The 16,316-nt window shown below is 39.0% G+C and overlaps 1 protein-coding gene across 4 annotated transcripts in view; it reads left to right on the forward strand.

Moving 5' to 3' along the window:
• Window positions 1–2,012: 2,012 nt before the first annotated feature.
• AFG1L (AFG1 like ATPase) overlaps window positions 2,013–16,316 on the forward strand; it is a 66,453-nt gene continuing 52,149 nt past the window's right edge. For 2 of the 4 annotated variants that reach the window (XR_015283079.1, XM_086876733.1), the window contains exons 1-2: window positions 2,013–2,187; window positions 8,680–8,903. Coding sequence is in view for 3 of the 4 variants with exons in the window: in XM_086876733.1 (XP_086732859.1) it covers window positions 2,100–2,187; window positions 8,680–8,903 (312 nt within the window). In the remaining variant the exon portion in view is untranslated. Of the gene's footprint in view, window positions 2,296–8,524; window positions 8,574–8,679; window positions 8,904–16,316 lie in introns of those variants that run through there. The other 2 variants (XM_086876732.1, XM_023924106.2) reach the window with 2 other exon arrangements.

Below are 16,316 nucleotides of genomic sequence, written 5' to 3' on the forward strand. Positions count from 1 at the left end.
GTTCATTGATAGTCTATGAAAACTACTTGCTCATTTTCTAATGTTGCTAAATGCTAATGCTAAAATGAGATATAGGAATTCTGATGTTGCAAAATCAAAAGTCAGTTTAAGCACTTCCTTCATGCTTTACCAGGAACAGACCCTTTGTAAGCGATTTATTGTACAATGAACTCTGCAGGGAACATCTCCTGATGCCCCATCCTGACATTTGGGTGCATTTCTGTCAGGAATGACAAGCCAGCCAATGAGTGAGTGTTATGATTAGTGATTCCTGAGTGCCACTGCCCTTCCCTTGGAGTGCAGTCTTTTTGTATTGTGCCTTTCTGTCAAAAGAACTGTGTAGTTGCAATGGAGGTGCTTGGATAAGGCAGTAAGGTGCCTATCAAAGGAGGAAGGTGGTCAGCATTCTCCTGAGGAGTCCTCAGAAATCCTGTGTGGGTATCTGAACTGATACCAAAGATAAGATTTACTGTATGCTAAGCAGACACTGAGACTAAATTAGCCTCTAGGGTTTAAATTACCTCCAGAGAAATCTGCTTTTATGTTAACATATCTTGTTGTTGCATTTTAAATACATGTTCATAGGCATAAAAATTATACTGATAGACATAAAACTGATACTGCTGATGTGCAGATAGGTTGTAACTCTGGCCAGTGATATTTGTTCTTAATATTTTACGAATATCTATCCTTAGTATTTTACAGTCCATGTTTTTAGAGATAAAAGCAAATAGCACAAGATAGAAATGATCAACAAATGCAAATTCAGTTGCCAAAACTCCCTGATGACAGCTGTGGCACCCAACGCAGTCATGGTGTACCGCAATACAAATTACAGACTCATAGAATAGTTAGGGTTGGATGGGACCTCTGGAGAACATCTAGTCCATGGCAAGTTCATCTAGAGCAGGTAACACAGGAACGTGTCCAGGTGGGTTTCAAATGTCTCCAGAGAGGGAGAGCCCATGACCTTGCTGGGGACCCTGTTCCAATGTTCTGGCACCCTCAGCATAAAGAAGCTCTTGTGTTGAAGTGGATGAGGAAGTTGGAAACTGGAGTGCATGGGTAGGGCAGTAAGGTGGTGTGTGCAGCTCCTGGTGGGTCTGGAAAGTGGATCTGTACTGAGTGGCTGAAGTGGCTGTGTAGGGAGTGCAGCCCTGGGACAGGGCTCCACTGCTGCCTGCAGCACAGTTCTGGGGGGAAAATAGAGGAGAATGGAGCCAGGGAGGAGCAAAGGAGCTGGGAGTGCTGGTTGACAGTGGCTCAACATGAGCCAGCTGTGCCCAGGTGGCCAAGAAGGACACTGCATCTTGGCCTGTATCAGCAACAGTGAGGCCAGCAGGACCAGGGCAGAGATTGTCTCCCTGTGCTCCGCACTGGTGATGCTGCACCTCAAATCCAGTGTTGAGCTCTGGGGTTCTCACTGTATGAAGGACAAGGGCTGGAATGAGTGCCATGGTTTAGTTGAGGTATTAGGGCATCGGTTGGACTCAATGATCTTGAAGGTCTCTTCCAACCTAGTGATTTTGTGATTCTGTGAGTCCAGAGAAGAGCAATGAAGCTGGTGAAGGGCCTGGAGCACAAGTCCTGTGAGGAGCAGCTGAGTGATCTGGGGTTGTTTAGCCTGGAGAAAGGAGGCTCAGGGCTGACCTTATTGCTCACAGCAAGTGTCTGAATAGAGGTTTTGGCCAGGTGGGGGTTGGCCTCTTCTCCCATGCAGCCGGTTATAGGATGAGAAGACAGCCTCAAGCTGTGCAAGGAGAGGTTTAGGTTGGACTCGAAGAGGAATTTCTCCACAGAAATGGTGATTAGATATTGAAATGTGCTGCCCAGGGAGGTTGCGGAGCCACTGTCCCTGGAGGTTTTTAAGAAAGACCGGATGTGGCACTTAGTGTCATGGTCTAGTCGACACTGTGGTGTTATGTCATAGGTTGGATTCGATGATCTCAGAGGGTTTTTCCAATCTAATCGACCCAGTGATTCCGTGACCCAGGCAAGAGCCGTTCACCCAACCCCGGCCGCGCACGGTCTCCCCCACAGCCCCGCGGGACTCCATTTCCCAGCGCGCCCCGCGCCCTCCCCGCCGCCGCGCCGGGAAGATGGCAGCCCTTGTGTCGCCCTTGGCTGCTGCGCGCTGCCTGCTGCGGGCTCTGGGGTGCCGTGCCCGCCTGCTCCCGCCGCACAGAGGTCAGTGCCGCCGCCGCCGCGGCTCTCCGGGGCTCCCTAGGCCCGGGCGGGTGACAGGCTGCCAGGGCACCGCGCAGGAAGGGCACCGAGGAGCGGTCGCAGGAGCCGGTGCGTGCCTCCCCTCCCCGTCGTGCCGCGGATCTGTCCTCGGCGGAGGGGAGGTGGGTGGCGATGCCGAGCGGGCCACGCGGCAGCCGCCGGGACACGCACAGGCCCCGCCGCTCTGCCATGACCTGCCGGTGTCCTCGCATTCCCCGGCCTGGGCTTGTCCCGGCCCCGGAGGGGACCCGCCTGCCGGGGTGGCACCGGGAGTCGGCCCCGGTCTCCGTGGGGACCCGCGAAGGGGGCCCGTGGCTTCCCGAGTTGGTGATGCCGCTTTCCCCCTGGCAAACAGGGCCTCGGTGCGCTCCCTGGTTAAAGCCTTGCGGTTGCAGCGGGCGCTCGGCGGGTGCGCCGGTGGCTGCCAGCGCTTCGGCCGCGCTTTGGCGTGTCTCAGGGACTGTGATCCCTCAAGCACCCTCCGGTGTATAACGAAAGACACCTGTGCCGCCTTCACAGCCTTGCTTCGAAAGTCTCTTCAGTACAAAAATTTATGGGGTTTTGTTAACTTGAGGCTGAGGTTAGGAGCAGAGGTCTTTTTTCTTTGGTAAGGACTCTTCGCCCTCTGCCAGTCTGGCCAAAGTGTGATAAATCAGCTGGTGACTGGTAGGTCCCAGGTTTGATAAATGTTCACATCCACACATTATGTTGTGATTGTAGAATATTTATCCATTCTAAGAAAAATAGACAAGCGCTGCAGGTAGTACTGTAGTTGTATGTGTTTTAGTTGATACTGGTCTAACACTTGGACTCTTATGTAGGTTGTTCTTTATAACCAGCGTAGTAGCATTTAGAGTAAGTTGTCAGACCAAATCTAGTGGCTTTAGGCAGTTTGTCACCTTCCATGTTAAAGGGATGGTAGTCCTTGCATATGTTGTTTGAGGACATCAGACTGCAGGGATGGGCTGCCATCATGGAACTGATTTGTAATCTTGGTTTTATGGTCGTTGGTTTATAGTCTTTGCTTTCTTTTTGTGATTTGCTTTCCACAGTTCTGTACCTTTTCCTTATTTAAGGAAAGACATGACAAGTATTATCTGTGTAAAGTTCCAATTTCACTGATAACGCTTCTCTTGTCCTTCCCTACATTCATCTACCAGTCAGGTTGTTAAACGGGGCGTTCATGGAAAAAAATACAAGTAATCTTCTAGCAGAATAATGTATCAGGCATGTATAAAAAAAAAAAGAAAAAAAAAAAGTAGAATTCTAGTTCCAATTCATGTTTCTCTAGAAGATCAAATACTGTTTCATATTTTACCCAAATGAATGGCCTCCAGTTATTCATCTAAGGTCATATGAGACAAAAATGTGAATCCTTGTCCTTATGTCTTAGCTGCAAGCTGCTTCTGGTTTGAGCTGCTAATATCTTCAAGTGTGGGGCTTTTATGAATTTTTAATTATATTGGCCTAAAATCTTCAGTTCATGCAGACAACTTAGTGTGTGTATGCTCCCCCCCTCCCAATATGGTTGGTTGGATTTTGATTTTTTTAAGCTTTCTGTTAAGCACTGGAAAGTAAATAATTTTTTTTCAGATCACCTCCTCTTACATTTTTGTCATTAATCATAGTGCAATTTTGAAAGGAGCATTTGTTTATTAGACTATAAATGTATTTTTAGCTTTATGCCTAGCGCATGTTCTCTTTCCCAGGAAGCTTACTTGACAAGTCTTTGTTCTTCTGCAGGTTTATTCATATGCTTAGCTTTAATAAATGTGTTTAATTTATTCAAATCCTTGTACATTATGGGGCAATTTACCTGTTTGAGACTGATTCTGCAATACTTGCATATATATCTAATAAAAGATGAGACAAGAGGACATTATTATTGTTTACAGGTACTAGCATGAAAAAAATCCTTTCTGATCTTTTGCTACCTTTGCTCATATTTTCATGCAGGAAAATAACCTTTGGAGTTACATGACTATATCATTGCCCTTCCTCCTCACTGTGGTGTCATCTAAGAAGGAAAGATTTTGCAGCAGTTCTGTTACCAGATAACTTTGATTTTAGGAAGGTCTCTCATACTGCCATCTGCCTTGCCTGTTGATGGAAGTGCCCTTTGACTTCCAAGTCCTCTTTTTCTGTTGTGGCATTTGTGTTTCATAGGCAGCTTTAACAGCTTTACACTGAAAGTCTCAAGGTTTGAAGCAGTTTGGATTCACTGTGACCCAAACTAATATTCTGAACTTCAGATTGGATTATTGAAAACATGACAGTTTTTAAAAGTTGGTTTCTGTTGTTTTTTTTTCTTTTTCCTCTCTCCACACAAATTCCAGGGTTTGTGAAAAGCTCTCAAGGCAGATTGTGCTGACAGAGCAGTAATGAAACAGATGTGATCCTTGTACCTTGCATTAACACTGATTTAGTAGAAGATATTCCAGCTTGTTGATCATGACTGTCAGCAAAGGTAGCACTTGGGTGATTTCGAGGTACTTAATTTTGGTGCAGTTGTAACCTACATGAGTTTGGTTTAGATGCAGTTCTCACACAACTATTGGTTGGAAATATTCTTTATTTTTAAGACAAACAATAATTAACCATTACAGCAAAGAAGGAAGGGGAAGGTGTTAATTCTCTACCTCATGCCTTGGTTACCCTTCTGTGCTCTCAGCCTCTTGGCTGCTGTCAGGATCTGTTTTGGTGTGGCACAACTCAGCTTCCATGTCAGTTTATCTCCTTGCATGAATAATCCTAGTGCTTGCATCAGAAAGTGACTGTTGCTTTCATAGGCTGTGTCTTTTAAACCCACATGCCTTTTTCTGTGTCATCTCAGACATCACTTCTAAGTAGCAGTAGAAAAATTTAACAGCACACTGATCAGTTTTCCAATTTGCTGCTTTTTTATTTTTATGTAGGCATTAATTATCTTTGCAGTAGTAAATTAATGTCAGTTTACCTAATATGTCTTAAGTCCCCCACTTGAAAGAAATTTTTTTATAATTCCAGATTGACATTTTTCAAAATAAGTTTTATTTGCCTTGGTGAGATTTTCCCCTCCAATTTCTTTCTTTTTCTGGGGTGTATCACCCCAAAAAGTGAACCAGAAGACCAGTAGGTCTTCACTGAAGCTGTGTCAGTGATCCTTATATGTGTAAGAAGAAAGGCAAATGAAAAGACCTGATTATATAGTATGAAATAAAGTGAGATTATACTTATTGGAACGGGAGTTTAGGAAAAAAGTTGCACATTGGTGTCAAATCTAGAGAAGGGAACATCAGGGTAATGGGGTAACATCAAGCACTGTCCTGCACCCTGAAGGTGGGAAAGGTAGGTTATGGATAACCATATGTCTAGTTTTACACTGTTCTGTGTAAAGCTAAGTGAACAGTGAATTGATGTGCTTTTCTATAGTTGTGTCTAAAACACTACATAGGTGCAGAGGATGCTTTTTGTCTGTGTGTCACTTAAAGACTTGAGAAGGGAACTAGTAAAAATTGAGTTACAATTTCTGTAATACAAAGATTAGATAATGAAACAGTAAGGAATAAATGAAAACCCATATTTTGCAATGTGGAGAAGAGGGCTGTAGGACTACAGTTAGTGCACTGAATCATTGGTGATTCCTATAGTTGAGTGATAGATATTGCAATATGTTCCACAGAATGCAGGTGAGAAATGGAAAGTGCACATGTTTTTCTGCCTCTTAGAATATTTTATCACTTGGATAGCTACCTTCTGTTGACTTATCTCTAAAACCCCCACATGCTGTTTGGTAGCTTCTGCCTTTTCTTTGCAGCTACATGTGTGAGTTTATCATTTAATCAGTTACTGGGTGTCACGTGGTAGTGTACTTTAGTGTACTCTCATCATATTTAAATCCCAGTGTTCAAATATTATTTTAGGAGAACAGTGAGGGATTGGTGCCAGGATACCCTATGTGCCCATTTGAGCATAGTCTCCACATTTGTCACGTGTTAATGACAGAGTATTTTCATCCTACTCACAGGATGGTTAGCTGTGAGTACATGTAATCTGAGACAAGCCCCATGCTTCTGAGGAGTCCTACTGGTGTGCTTTGTCCCTGGCCAGGAAGGTCATGAGCCACAAACCCTTTCTTACCCCTAAATCAGTTTGTTTTTGTTTTTTTTTTCCTTTGATCCTGTTGTAAGCAGTAGGAAATCAAGAATTAATAGGTATAATGGGACACACTGGAGTGCTTGGGACCATCAACTTCTATGTATTGCAAAGGCACAGATAGTTCAGAGGTATGGATCACAGGACTGAGGTTGACTCTTTTTGGGAGTGGAATAGTGGAAAACAAAATGAAAAAATTTTGAGAGATTATCTGAGCAATCTGTTCCAGTGGAAGTTGTCCCTGCCCATGGCAGGACTGTTGAATCTAAATGATAGTTCATCTCCCTTCCAACCCATGTCATTCTTTAATGGTGTGATCTTTGCCATTTCCCCTTCCCTTCAGAGGGAGGTCAGGTTTTGCTGACCTGTTCCTGACAGATTTTCATCAAACTTATTTTTAAAATTCACCCCACATCGTCTTAAGTTTTACAGCTTGAAGACTATTAATCTATTTCACTACCTTAATTACAGTTATTATCTGTATAAATACCATTTCCTTTCATTTTCTTAGTACCCTATATGTATCTGGAGACAGCTATGTGTTTTTCTTCTCTACAGGTTTTACTCACATTTTTGCAATAACAGACTTTGAACTCAACTTTCTTTATGTGATCTCTTTAGATAGGGATGAGCTAATTACTGTTAATTCAAAGCAGCAACTCAGTTCCTCCAGGAACAAGAGAATTTGCTTCAATTACTGGCTGCAGATATAAACAGTGACTGCCTTTTTGTGGAGAAACTGTTACTTGCAATAAGTAAATATAATTTGATCATTTTCTAATATTCTGTCTTTCTTACACCTGCTTAAAACTCTTTTTGTCACTTTTATGGCATCTTTGTGGATTGTGACATATTTTAAAATATAGTCCTTTAAATCTCCATTTACTCTCCCATTTGGTTCATACTTCTCATAACATATGATGTGAAAATTGAAAAGTGTCTTCCAGGGCAGACTATACCAGTTTTGAATAGAACAGGGCTTTTTTTCCCCTGTGTGTATTTGTATTGGAGTACTTGTGTTTATTTTATTTTGGTTGATTTTTTTCCTCTGATAGTGTTATGATATTGTCTCACTGTCACGTTGTGATCCAGCGAGGCTGTTGGATCCTTTTCTGCAGAGGTACTCTTCAGCTGGTCATTTCCCATCTCCTGAGTTACTTATTTCCTCTAAGTAACATGCTTTGTTCCTGTTGAATTGCATCCTATTTGTATTAGATTATTTTTTCAGTTTGTCAGAATTCACTTGATTTCCAGAGTGTCTGCAGCCCTCTCCTGATTTTCTGTTATTTGCATTCCCAGCCTGTGTACTTAATTTTGCCATATATGGCATGGATGGAAATTCAGGTTTGCACCAAGATGAGATCCTAAACCCTCAATGAAACTCTACTGCAGATATACACCTAGTTTAACTGTAGTAATTATTTATTACCTATCCTTTTTCCAGCTCTTTTATACCTGCTTTAAAGTACTTTCACTTGCAGTTTTCTTTCCTACTTCATAGATGGCAATGCTATGTGTCAAAAGAGTTACTGCAATTAACATGCTTTTCCTTCACCCATTAAGAAATCATGTTTTTATTATTATACTTAACCTGTTAAATGACACTGGCAGCAAAGAAGATATTTAACAGCTTTGCAGTATATGCTGTTGTTTCTGATATTAATGATTTGGCAAGTCTTCTTTGTAATCTTGTGCATTCTTTCCTTTTCTAGTTATGTCTTGTTTTATGTCTAGCAATTCTGAATTTTATCTATTTTTTTTTTTAATGTCTTGTTTCTGACAGTATTCATACCCAGGCTTGTCCCTGTCTCTTCTAGGTAGAAGATAATGCCAGCAGATCAGGCTGTGGCATTGTAGGGCTTCACAACTGCTGCCTTGCTTAGTGTGGTGTGTGAGTCTTTCAACTCCCTTACAGAACTCCTGGTTTGGTCTCTTGTTTGTTGACTTTTAAGTATTTTCTGAAGTTTCACCTAAAGGATTATCTATTTAAAGAAATGCACTTTGGAATTTTTAAATTATTTTACCCCAATTTGGATAAAAAAAAGAAAAAGTCAAGACTTCCCTTGCAACAGCTCATCCAAATCTTACCAACTCTCTTGCTGGACTTAGAATGTGTGCTTGTTAATAAAATAAAGGAATGTCAAAACATACTGCTAGAGTAAAGTTAGAAATTGAGTTAATGAAAAATGAAGAGGTAACCAGTGGTTATATAGGTAAGCCATGTATATATGTCTTTGTGTTAACTGTAGGAATATGTGTTGTTTATAAGGAGATGCTTTTAAAAACTTCTCTGTTAATTGGCTACTTTTATTTTTACAGCCTACACAGCTCAGGCAGATCAGAAGACAGGCCCTGGTACTCCTACAGATGCTCACGCCAGAGCCTTACTGGTTTGCAATGGACCTTTAGAACATTATGACTTTTTGATTAAGCAGGAAGAGCTGAAGAATGATGAGCAACAAAGAAGAGTTGTGGAGCGCCTGCAGAAATTGCATGAGAGCCTTAAAGGCTACAGCATTGATTCAAAAAATATTCTTTCAAAGGTGAGGTTTATAATGATAAAAATAATTTTTGCATTTATATTTGGTCATAAGAATGTGCTTGAAATGCATAAATTTCTGTCAAGAGAATATTATTTTTGCAAATGCATCTTTCCAGATAGATAATTTTTTGTGTTTTAATCGCTCTTCTTTCTTTTTTTGGTTTGTAAAATCCAGTGTCACTGGATGTAACCAAATTAAATATTATTGAAATAATTCTGTAAGAAAATTTGATATTGTTTTAGTTATGTCCACTGCCTACTTTTCCAAAAACTTCATTTGGCTATGGGAGAGAGGGGCATAAACAAGGTTTTAATTCTCAAACACTGGTATTATACTCGTGTGTTTGGATTACATAAACTGAATACTGCTGTTTTATCTTCAAACGGATATTCCACAAATAGTTCAGCATTATAATATGTATCAGACATGACTTTTAAAAACAATTCTTCTCTATGTTGCTGCTTTCCAGGTGAAGTAAAGAAAAAAGGCCTAGGTATAATCTGCACCCTTGTTGTGTTTTTGTGGACATCACAGTTTCTTTTCAAAGGATTTACAAAAGTTTAGACATATCCCTGTTTCACATTGCCTTAACAATCATAGTGCCGTTAGGCTGCTGTTTAATCTCTGTAACTTTTCCCTGAAGGTTTTGACACAATGTTTTCCAGACTGTCTTTGACAGTATTTTCAGCATTTCTTGTTTTCATGCTGTTGTTCTCAGATTGCTGCTCTGGTGGCCTTGCACCTGCAAATATTGATAGCACTGGTATGGCACATTCTCATGGGAAGCAACTAGAACTGGTGTGGGAATTCCTTCTTCAGCTTTCCTTGCCTCTTATTTTGTAGATCTGAGAAAACCAAATGTAGCACCCAGCAAAGCAAATATGACATTTAATTCCTTGCTAAATATTGGACAGTCATAGATGTGCACAAAAGTTGAATGCCTGGTGAATGTGCTTCATTTCCACATGATGAATATATGCCAGTCAGCACAGTTGTAAGCTGTGGTCAGAGGAAACAACAAGATTGGGGTGTTAGACTAAGTCTGATGATGAAAGTACAGTGCTGGGGAAAAAGCATGGCAAAATATACATTGCTGTCTCATCTGCACTTTCCCTGCCTGTACCTTAGTGACCTTCTTGTCCCTGGGAGGAGGGAAACTGTCAGTGTTTTCCCCAGCTAGACTGAATGCTTTTCTCTTGTTTTTTCTCCTTCTCTTGCACCACTTTTGGGTTTTTTTTTTTTTCATCAGAAGTAACCTTAATGTTTATGGTCAATAAATGTCCTTTGCAGTCTTGCTAACAAATCTCCATGTCAGCCTTTTTAAGTATTTATTATGCAACACTCCTCATCTCATGGGCATAAATCTAAATATGCTACTCTATTAGACTTGTTACCTGACATTAACAGATTGTTCTCTTACCTGGCACAAATACTGACTTTTGTTTGCAGGGCAAGACTAAATGATGCAGCATGAAATAAGGGGTTCCAAAGCCTAGAGGCCTCAAGTGCCATTAAATGGCATGCTGTCCTCTGGCCTTCAGGCACCAAATAATAATAAGTGAATGATTCTATCTGTGGTGGGTATTAGCTTTAAGGCGTGATAAAGCAGAGAAGAGAACAAGTATTACACCTGTACATAGAGCTGTTTCAAATAGGCAAGAGTAGCAGGGTGCAGAGCATTGGGACACGTATCTGTCTATTGGTCTGCTTGCAACATCCACTGAATGCCTTAAACACAGATGTGGAGCTGGAGATCATGTATTTGCTAGTCATGTGCTTGACTGGAAATGCCATAAATGTTCTCCTGATGGAAGGAAGCAGACTAAGCACCTAGGAAAGAGCTTTCTATTAAGAAGAAACGTGAATGGGAAATAATTCCATGAAGTAAAAGTCTGGTACTCTGGAAGAAAACTCACAAATACACAAAGCAAAGTCCTAAGGCAAAACTGTTCCTTAAAGACAATAGGTTTGTCTTTGGAAGTTCTGTTCTGGAAGCAGTTGACCCCATCATCCTCGTGGGTCCCTTTCAAGTCAGCTTTAAACAGGGTGTTTGGCCATGCGAGCCCCTGAAATCCCCGCCAATCCAAATCGTGCAGTGATTCTAACTTTGATGTGGAAATTTGAGACAAACAATGGTTTGGGATATATTTTTGCCTTCTTTGGCAGTTGGATCAGGTCATCACATTACTTGCCTTTTTACTTTAAGGATTTCTTTTTTGTAAAATTGCTAAAAACATACAAGCAGTGTAAAAATTATAAACAGCCTGAAAACAGTATATTTGTTTTAAAACACTTACTCATGTTGTCTGTGGTTGTATGCCTGTGGATTCATGTTGTCTTGATGGACTCAGGCTAACACCTGAGTCTAAACCAATCTCCTGATTCAGTTTGTGCAAGTACCAAATGAAAAATAGAAACTTCCTTTTTTCAAAATCCTTGTTTCTTATCTTTGGTATCAAGAGCAGTATGGCAGTGTATGCCAGAACTAATTTGCATAGTATGATCTCATGGTTATTAGATAGTTTGTTTGCACTGCACTTGCGTCTCCCCAATTTGGGGGTCTTTGATGAAGGCTTCCAACGTCTTCTTTGCATCCGAACTTTTCAACTTTGTCTTCAGAGCATGTGCAAGTATGGTGTTCCTTGATCTGACTGGTCTCAACCAGCCTAAATTCTCTTTTGTGTGGCTAATTGGCTTAACACTTGCCAATTTTTCATTAGTACTTTACTTACCTATCTCTGAAGCTATCCACCTGGCAAGTTTTTTCTTCTTTTTTTTGTCTATTCAGCTTTAATTAACTAGTTAACCATATACTAGCCATTGCATTATATAAAAAGTTGCTTATATCAGGCTATGTAAGTATAAAAAGGTCTGATTCAGGTTATATAGGTATCAGGTTATATAGATATATAAAAAGTCACAATATAGGTTATGTTGATATCAGGTTATATAGATATCTTATAACTCAAGCTATATAAGCACCTTGTAACTTTGATCTAAGTTATGTAGGCATCAGACATAAATACCAGACTTCTATTAATTTTCAGATTTTAGAAAAAAATGTTATGATGAAGGCCTTGGCCTTACTGTGAAACCTGAGAATCAGTAGGCTAGAGCATTTTGATCTTTTCTGGCAAGATGTTTTGGACATTTAGATACTAAGTTCTAAAAGCACTGCCCTGGAGAATAATTTTGAGAGCTGACTTGTGTTAACTGGAGTGCCCCAAATCATTGTTAGTTGTTAGAGCAGGTGTCATGGCTTTGTAGATCAGGCATTATGTGGGTTTGTTATTTACTGATTCTTTGATTGGGAAGTGTGAATAGGGAAGAAAGCTTGTATTGCAGAGAACAAATACCAGCCTTATTCTATTTAGGAAATACGATGTTGCTATGTCCCTATGTAATGGAGCTAATTGCACTAAAGCCAGACTGACACTTTCTTACTTAAATGACATATTTTAGTTGAGAATGTGTTTTTCACTACTTCCTTTAAAGCATTCCATTTCTTCATTTAACATTAATTTTCAATCAACTTTTTAAAAAATTGTTGTAAGGCTCAGTGATGGAACTAATGAGTCAGTGAGGAGTAGCTGAAGAATTACTTGCTACAGAGGTAAGTGTTGTTGCAGTTTGAAGTTTTTCTTCTAGAGTTTGGTATTTCTGTGGAAATCTTAAGATTGGTAACCAGGTTAAGCACTACAGTGCCATGCTGTACATCAAAACCCCAGAAAAGGAGGAGAGCAGTGACTTTTGCATAAATCTGTCAAAGTCTGCTAGCTTGTGTAATTAAATCATGACTCAGGGAGAAGAAATCACAACAGCTTTGTTCCTCTTCTGCTATCTTTGAGGAAGCAATTTGCCAGTTCAAACAGAGCTCCATATGAGATAAAATGAAGCCAAACAGATGATAGTTTAAATTCTAGTGCAGGCCAGGTTTTGCTTCAGCAAAGTTGTAATCAACATCTTAATGAAGGTTTCACCAGAATAAGTCACAAATGTGACTAGGTAGCTGCTAAAATCATATGCTTATCATATGTTTGCATCTGTTGAGGAGTTTCTTCAAAAATAAGCAAAAGTAAGCAAAATACTTTGTTTTCTATTATAGACTTTCAGTGTAGTGATGCTGCTGCAGACTTGGTTCAGTTAGAGCTAAGGTTTTTGATGCCAAGAAGAGCTGGTGCTGAGTACTACTGTCTGGAGTTGGCCTGAGTTGAATAGGATTTGTGCAGGTTTATGGGTGGAATTTGTTTGTATGACCAGTAGAAGGTTTCTCCAGGGACTGTGAATGGTACAGGTAAATCCTGTGTTTGTGAACAGCTCATTGTCATTCTCCTCTCATGGAAGCCAGTTACTTTGTAACTTTGAATAATGTCATGTCTTTGTGATAAAACCATTTGATTTCCTTTCTGTTTTGTACTCAGTGAGTTTTAATAGATGTAAATGAAACAAATTGATGTATTTTAAATTAATTAAGGATATCTTTTGAAAAAATAAAATACTTTTTCAGTTATACTTAGTATTTTGTAGGTTGACTTCTTGCTTTTTCAGGAAGTTTCTAACAACTTGAATAGCCCACTTTTAGTATGAAATCTCCTGTATTGAGAAGAAATTAATCTACTGGCAGAAAATCTACTATTTTCAAAATAAAAAAATAGTGGTGCTTGGCATTTCAAGTGTGCTCATTTTTCCTGGCTCTGTCATTGAAGGGAATGTGGTTGAGAGGTTGCAGTGAAGAAAAAGGGGTAGTAGAAGAGAAGCCTCTCTCTACCAGCCTCTTCTGTATTCCGATATTCCTTCATTTGTTGCCTGTTTTTTCTTTGATGGAATTGCAGAAGGCTCTTCCAAAATAGCAGAAACTATTCCAGAAATAGAAACTTCTTGGACTTCTGAACCATTACAAGAATGATCTGACTTGGTTTTAGCTTTCTTATTTTGTCACTTTTTCTCTAAATAGTTTTATTCTCCAAAATATAGTAAAAGTAGGATTAGGGAGCAAATATTTATAGCAGATACAATAGAGGCCTTTCAGTTTTTTTAAACTAGAGCACTTGTGTTACCTCACAGGCCAAACCTTTCTGAAAAGAGTAGTCTGGGACACACAGATGCAGCAGACAGCAGTCCTTCTCTTCATGGTAATAGAACTCTGTTTTGTTGTGATGTAGGTTTTTTGGGGCATCAGCTTAGAATGAATCTCGGGGGGAAAAACAATTAGTCTTGCTGCCAACCAAGCAGGCTTCTGTTTTTCAAAATTACTCCTCAAATTTGAACAAGGACTTCGATCTTCAACTTGGTGAAAGCATGGCCTTATGTGTTGAGATATTTTGAGATCCTCTGAATAGAAGTTCAAGGCCGTAAGAGTTTGCATAGACATTTCGGATCTCCAGCTTTTCAAAATAATACCAATTGGGACATCTTAAGAGTTGTTGAGTTGCTGTACTAATGACTTGAAATAAGCTCAATTATAAGTGAGGTCATGTTTTGAAAAGAGCTATGAACAATAGTAAACACCATTCAAGACCTTGAAAATATCTTCAGTTACAACAGCAGCCAAAAAGGAGGCCTGAAAGAATGGGAGAAAGAAGCAGTTTTGTTAGCGTCTAAAATAAAATCCGCTGTTGGGAGACTTCTCTTGTGAATTTTGCATATTTTAATTAACAGTCTTAGTACTGACATGCATTTGCACTTAAAAGTTTTTCCAATCAGGATGTAAATACTCCTAAGAAATGAGTTGCTTGCTTCTGGTGTCTGAGCATGGGAAGATGTTATATGTTACTAAAGATATTCTCTCCTTCAAACTCAAATTTTGTGTATGACTTAGTATCTTTGGGTTAGTACCTTTTAAATACTATCTTTAAGATCCTTAAATCTTACCATTATTGCCAGAGAAAACATTGTCACCAAATTTAATACTGTTATCCTAAGACCCCAAATGTACCTCAGGATAATATGGAAATGAGCAAGGAGAAGTAATTAATTTAGTTTGTCTTCCTACATTTCCTACTTTTCTGCCTTTCATGCCTGAAATAAAGTAGACTGTCCTTATTTTAGGGTGACTGGAGGATCTTCTACATTAGATCTCCTCCCTTCTTGCAGAGTGTGTTTACATGGGACCAAGATCAGTCTTCTGCTTTCATTGTCCCCACACATTGATTGACTGCTTGCTGTGATTTAAATTGAATCAAGAGTGTTGATGGGATTTTATTAGAAATCCTAGTGGAAGTTTCCCTTTTTCTTAGACAAGTTCCAGAATTCAGAAGATGCATTAGAATAATTTTAAGAAAAAAAAAATCCATTTTGTGATCCTGCAAAATAGCTTGAGACTGGAAGGATGTCTGAGTTTTCAGTATTAAAAAAAATCTACTGATAAAGTTTTACTTTTTTGAAATAAAATGTATATTAAGAAAAAATAAAATATATGTTAAGAAAAAAAACCAAACCAAAACAACCAAAGAATATAGAAACAAATTCTTAGAGTTATACAATATCTGACAGGAGTGAGGAAGTCATTATCCTAAAGCTGTCAGTAGTGTGATGTTTAGAAGTATATGTAAAATATTTCCTAAAATTTCTTTAATTGCTGAAAGAGGACAAGACATTTTCTGACATTTGATTTGTTTTTAGAGGTGATCAGCTTCAGCAAATCTGTTTGGATCTGCCACAGTGTCCATAATTTTTAGCAATCAGATATTGTTCAAAAATTGCTGTCTTCTAAGGGAAACTAATTACATTTTTTAAATCAACTTTTATGGAACCCAAGCTGTTATATTTATTTCCTTTAATAAAAAAAAAAAAAAAGTTCCTTTTTCTGCAACATGTTAGTTATCTGGAAATAAGTATGCCTAAAAAGACAAATATTAAGATAGTTAAATGTAATTATTAAATGTAAAAATTAAAAATGTAAAAATTAAATTTAAAAATTAAATTTAGAATGAAAGTACGGGTATAAAAATGTAGGCATTATTTTTTGTTCTGGTTGTATAACCTTTGCAAAAAGAGGTATAGATGTACTCTACACATTCATTTGTTTTTCTAACTTTGTGTCACTTCTTGTGACTGCAGATCACATTAATACAGCCTTCCTGTATAATAAATTAAATGTGATAGTTTTTTATAGTGTCAGAATGATTGTTGGTTATCTAAAACTAAACCAAAAGAAATTATTTTGAAAATATCTCATTTGGATTTTTGTCTGTTTCTCCTTTTCTCTTGTAACTTTGAGCACAAAATAGTTTCATTGAGCACAAGCTCTTAAAAAGTACACACTGAAAAATATTCAACAATTAAATTATCTTACAATGCTTTCAAAGCACTAGCAAATAGTTACAGCCTTGTCAATTAATGGAATAGTTTCCAAACCTCTGAAACCCTTTCCAGCCACAGATTGATGATACAAATTTTTGATTACCCTATTAA

This window comes from Cyanistes caeruleus, chromosome 2 (assembly GCF_971803275.1).
Source record: "Cyanistes caeruleus chromosome 2, bCyaCae1.hap1.1, whole genome shotgun sequence".
NCBI lineage: Eukaryota > Metazoa > Chordata > Aves > Passeriformes > Paridae > Cyanistes > Cyanistes caeruleus.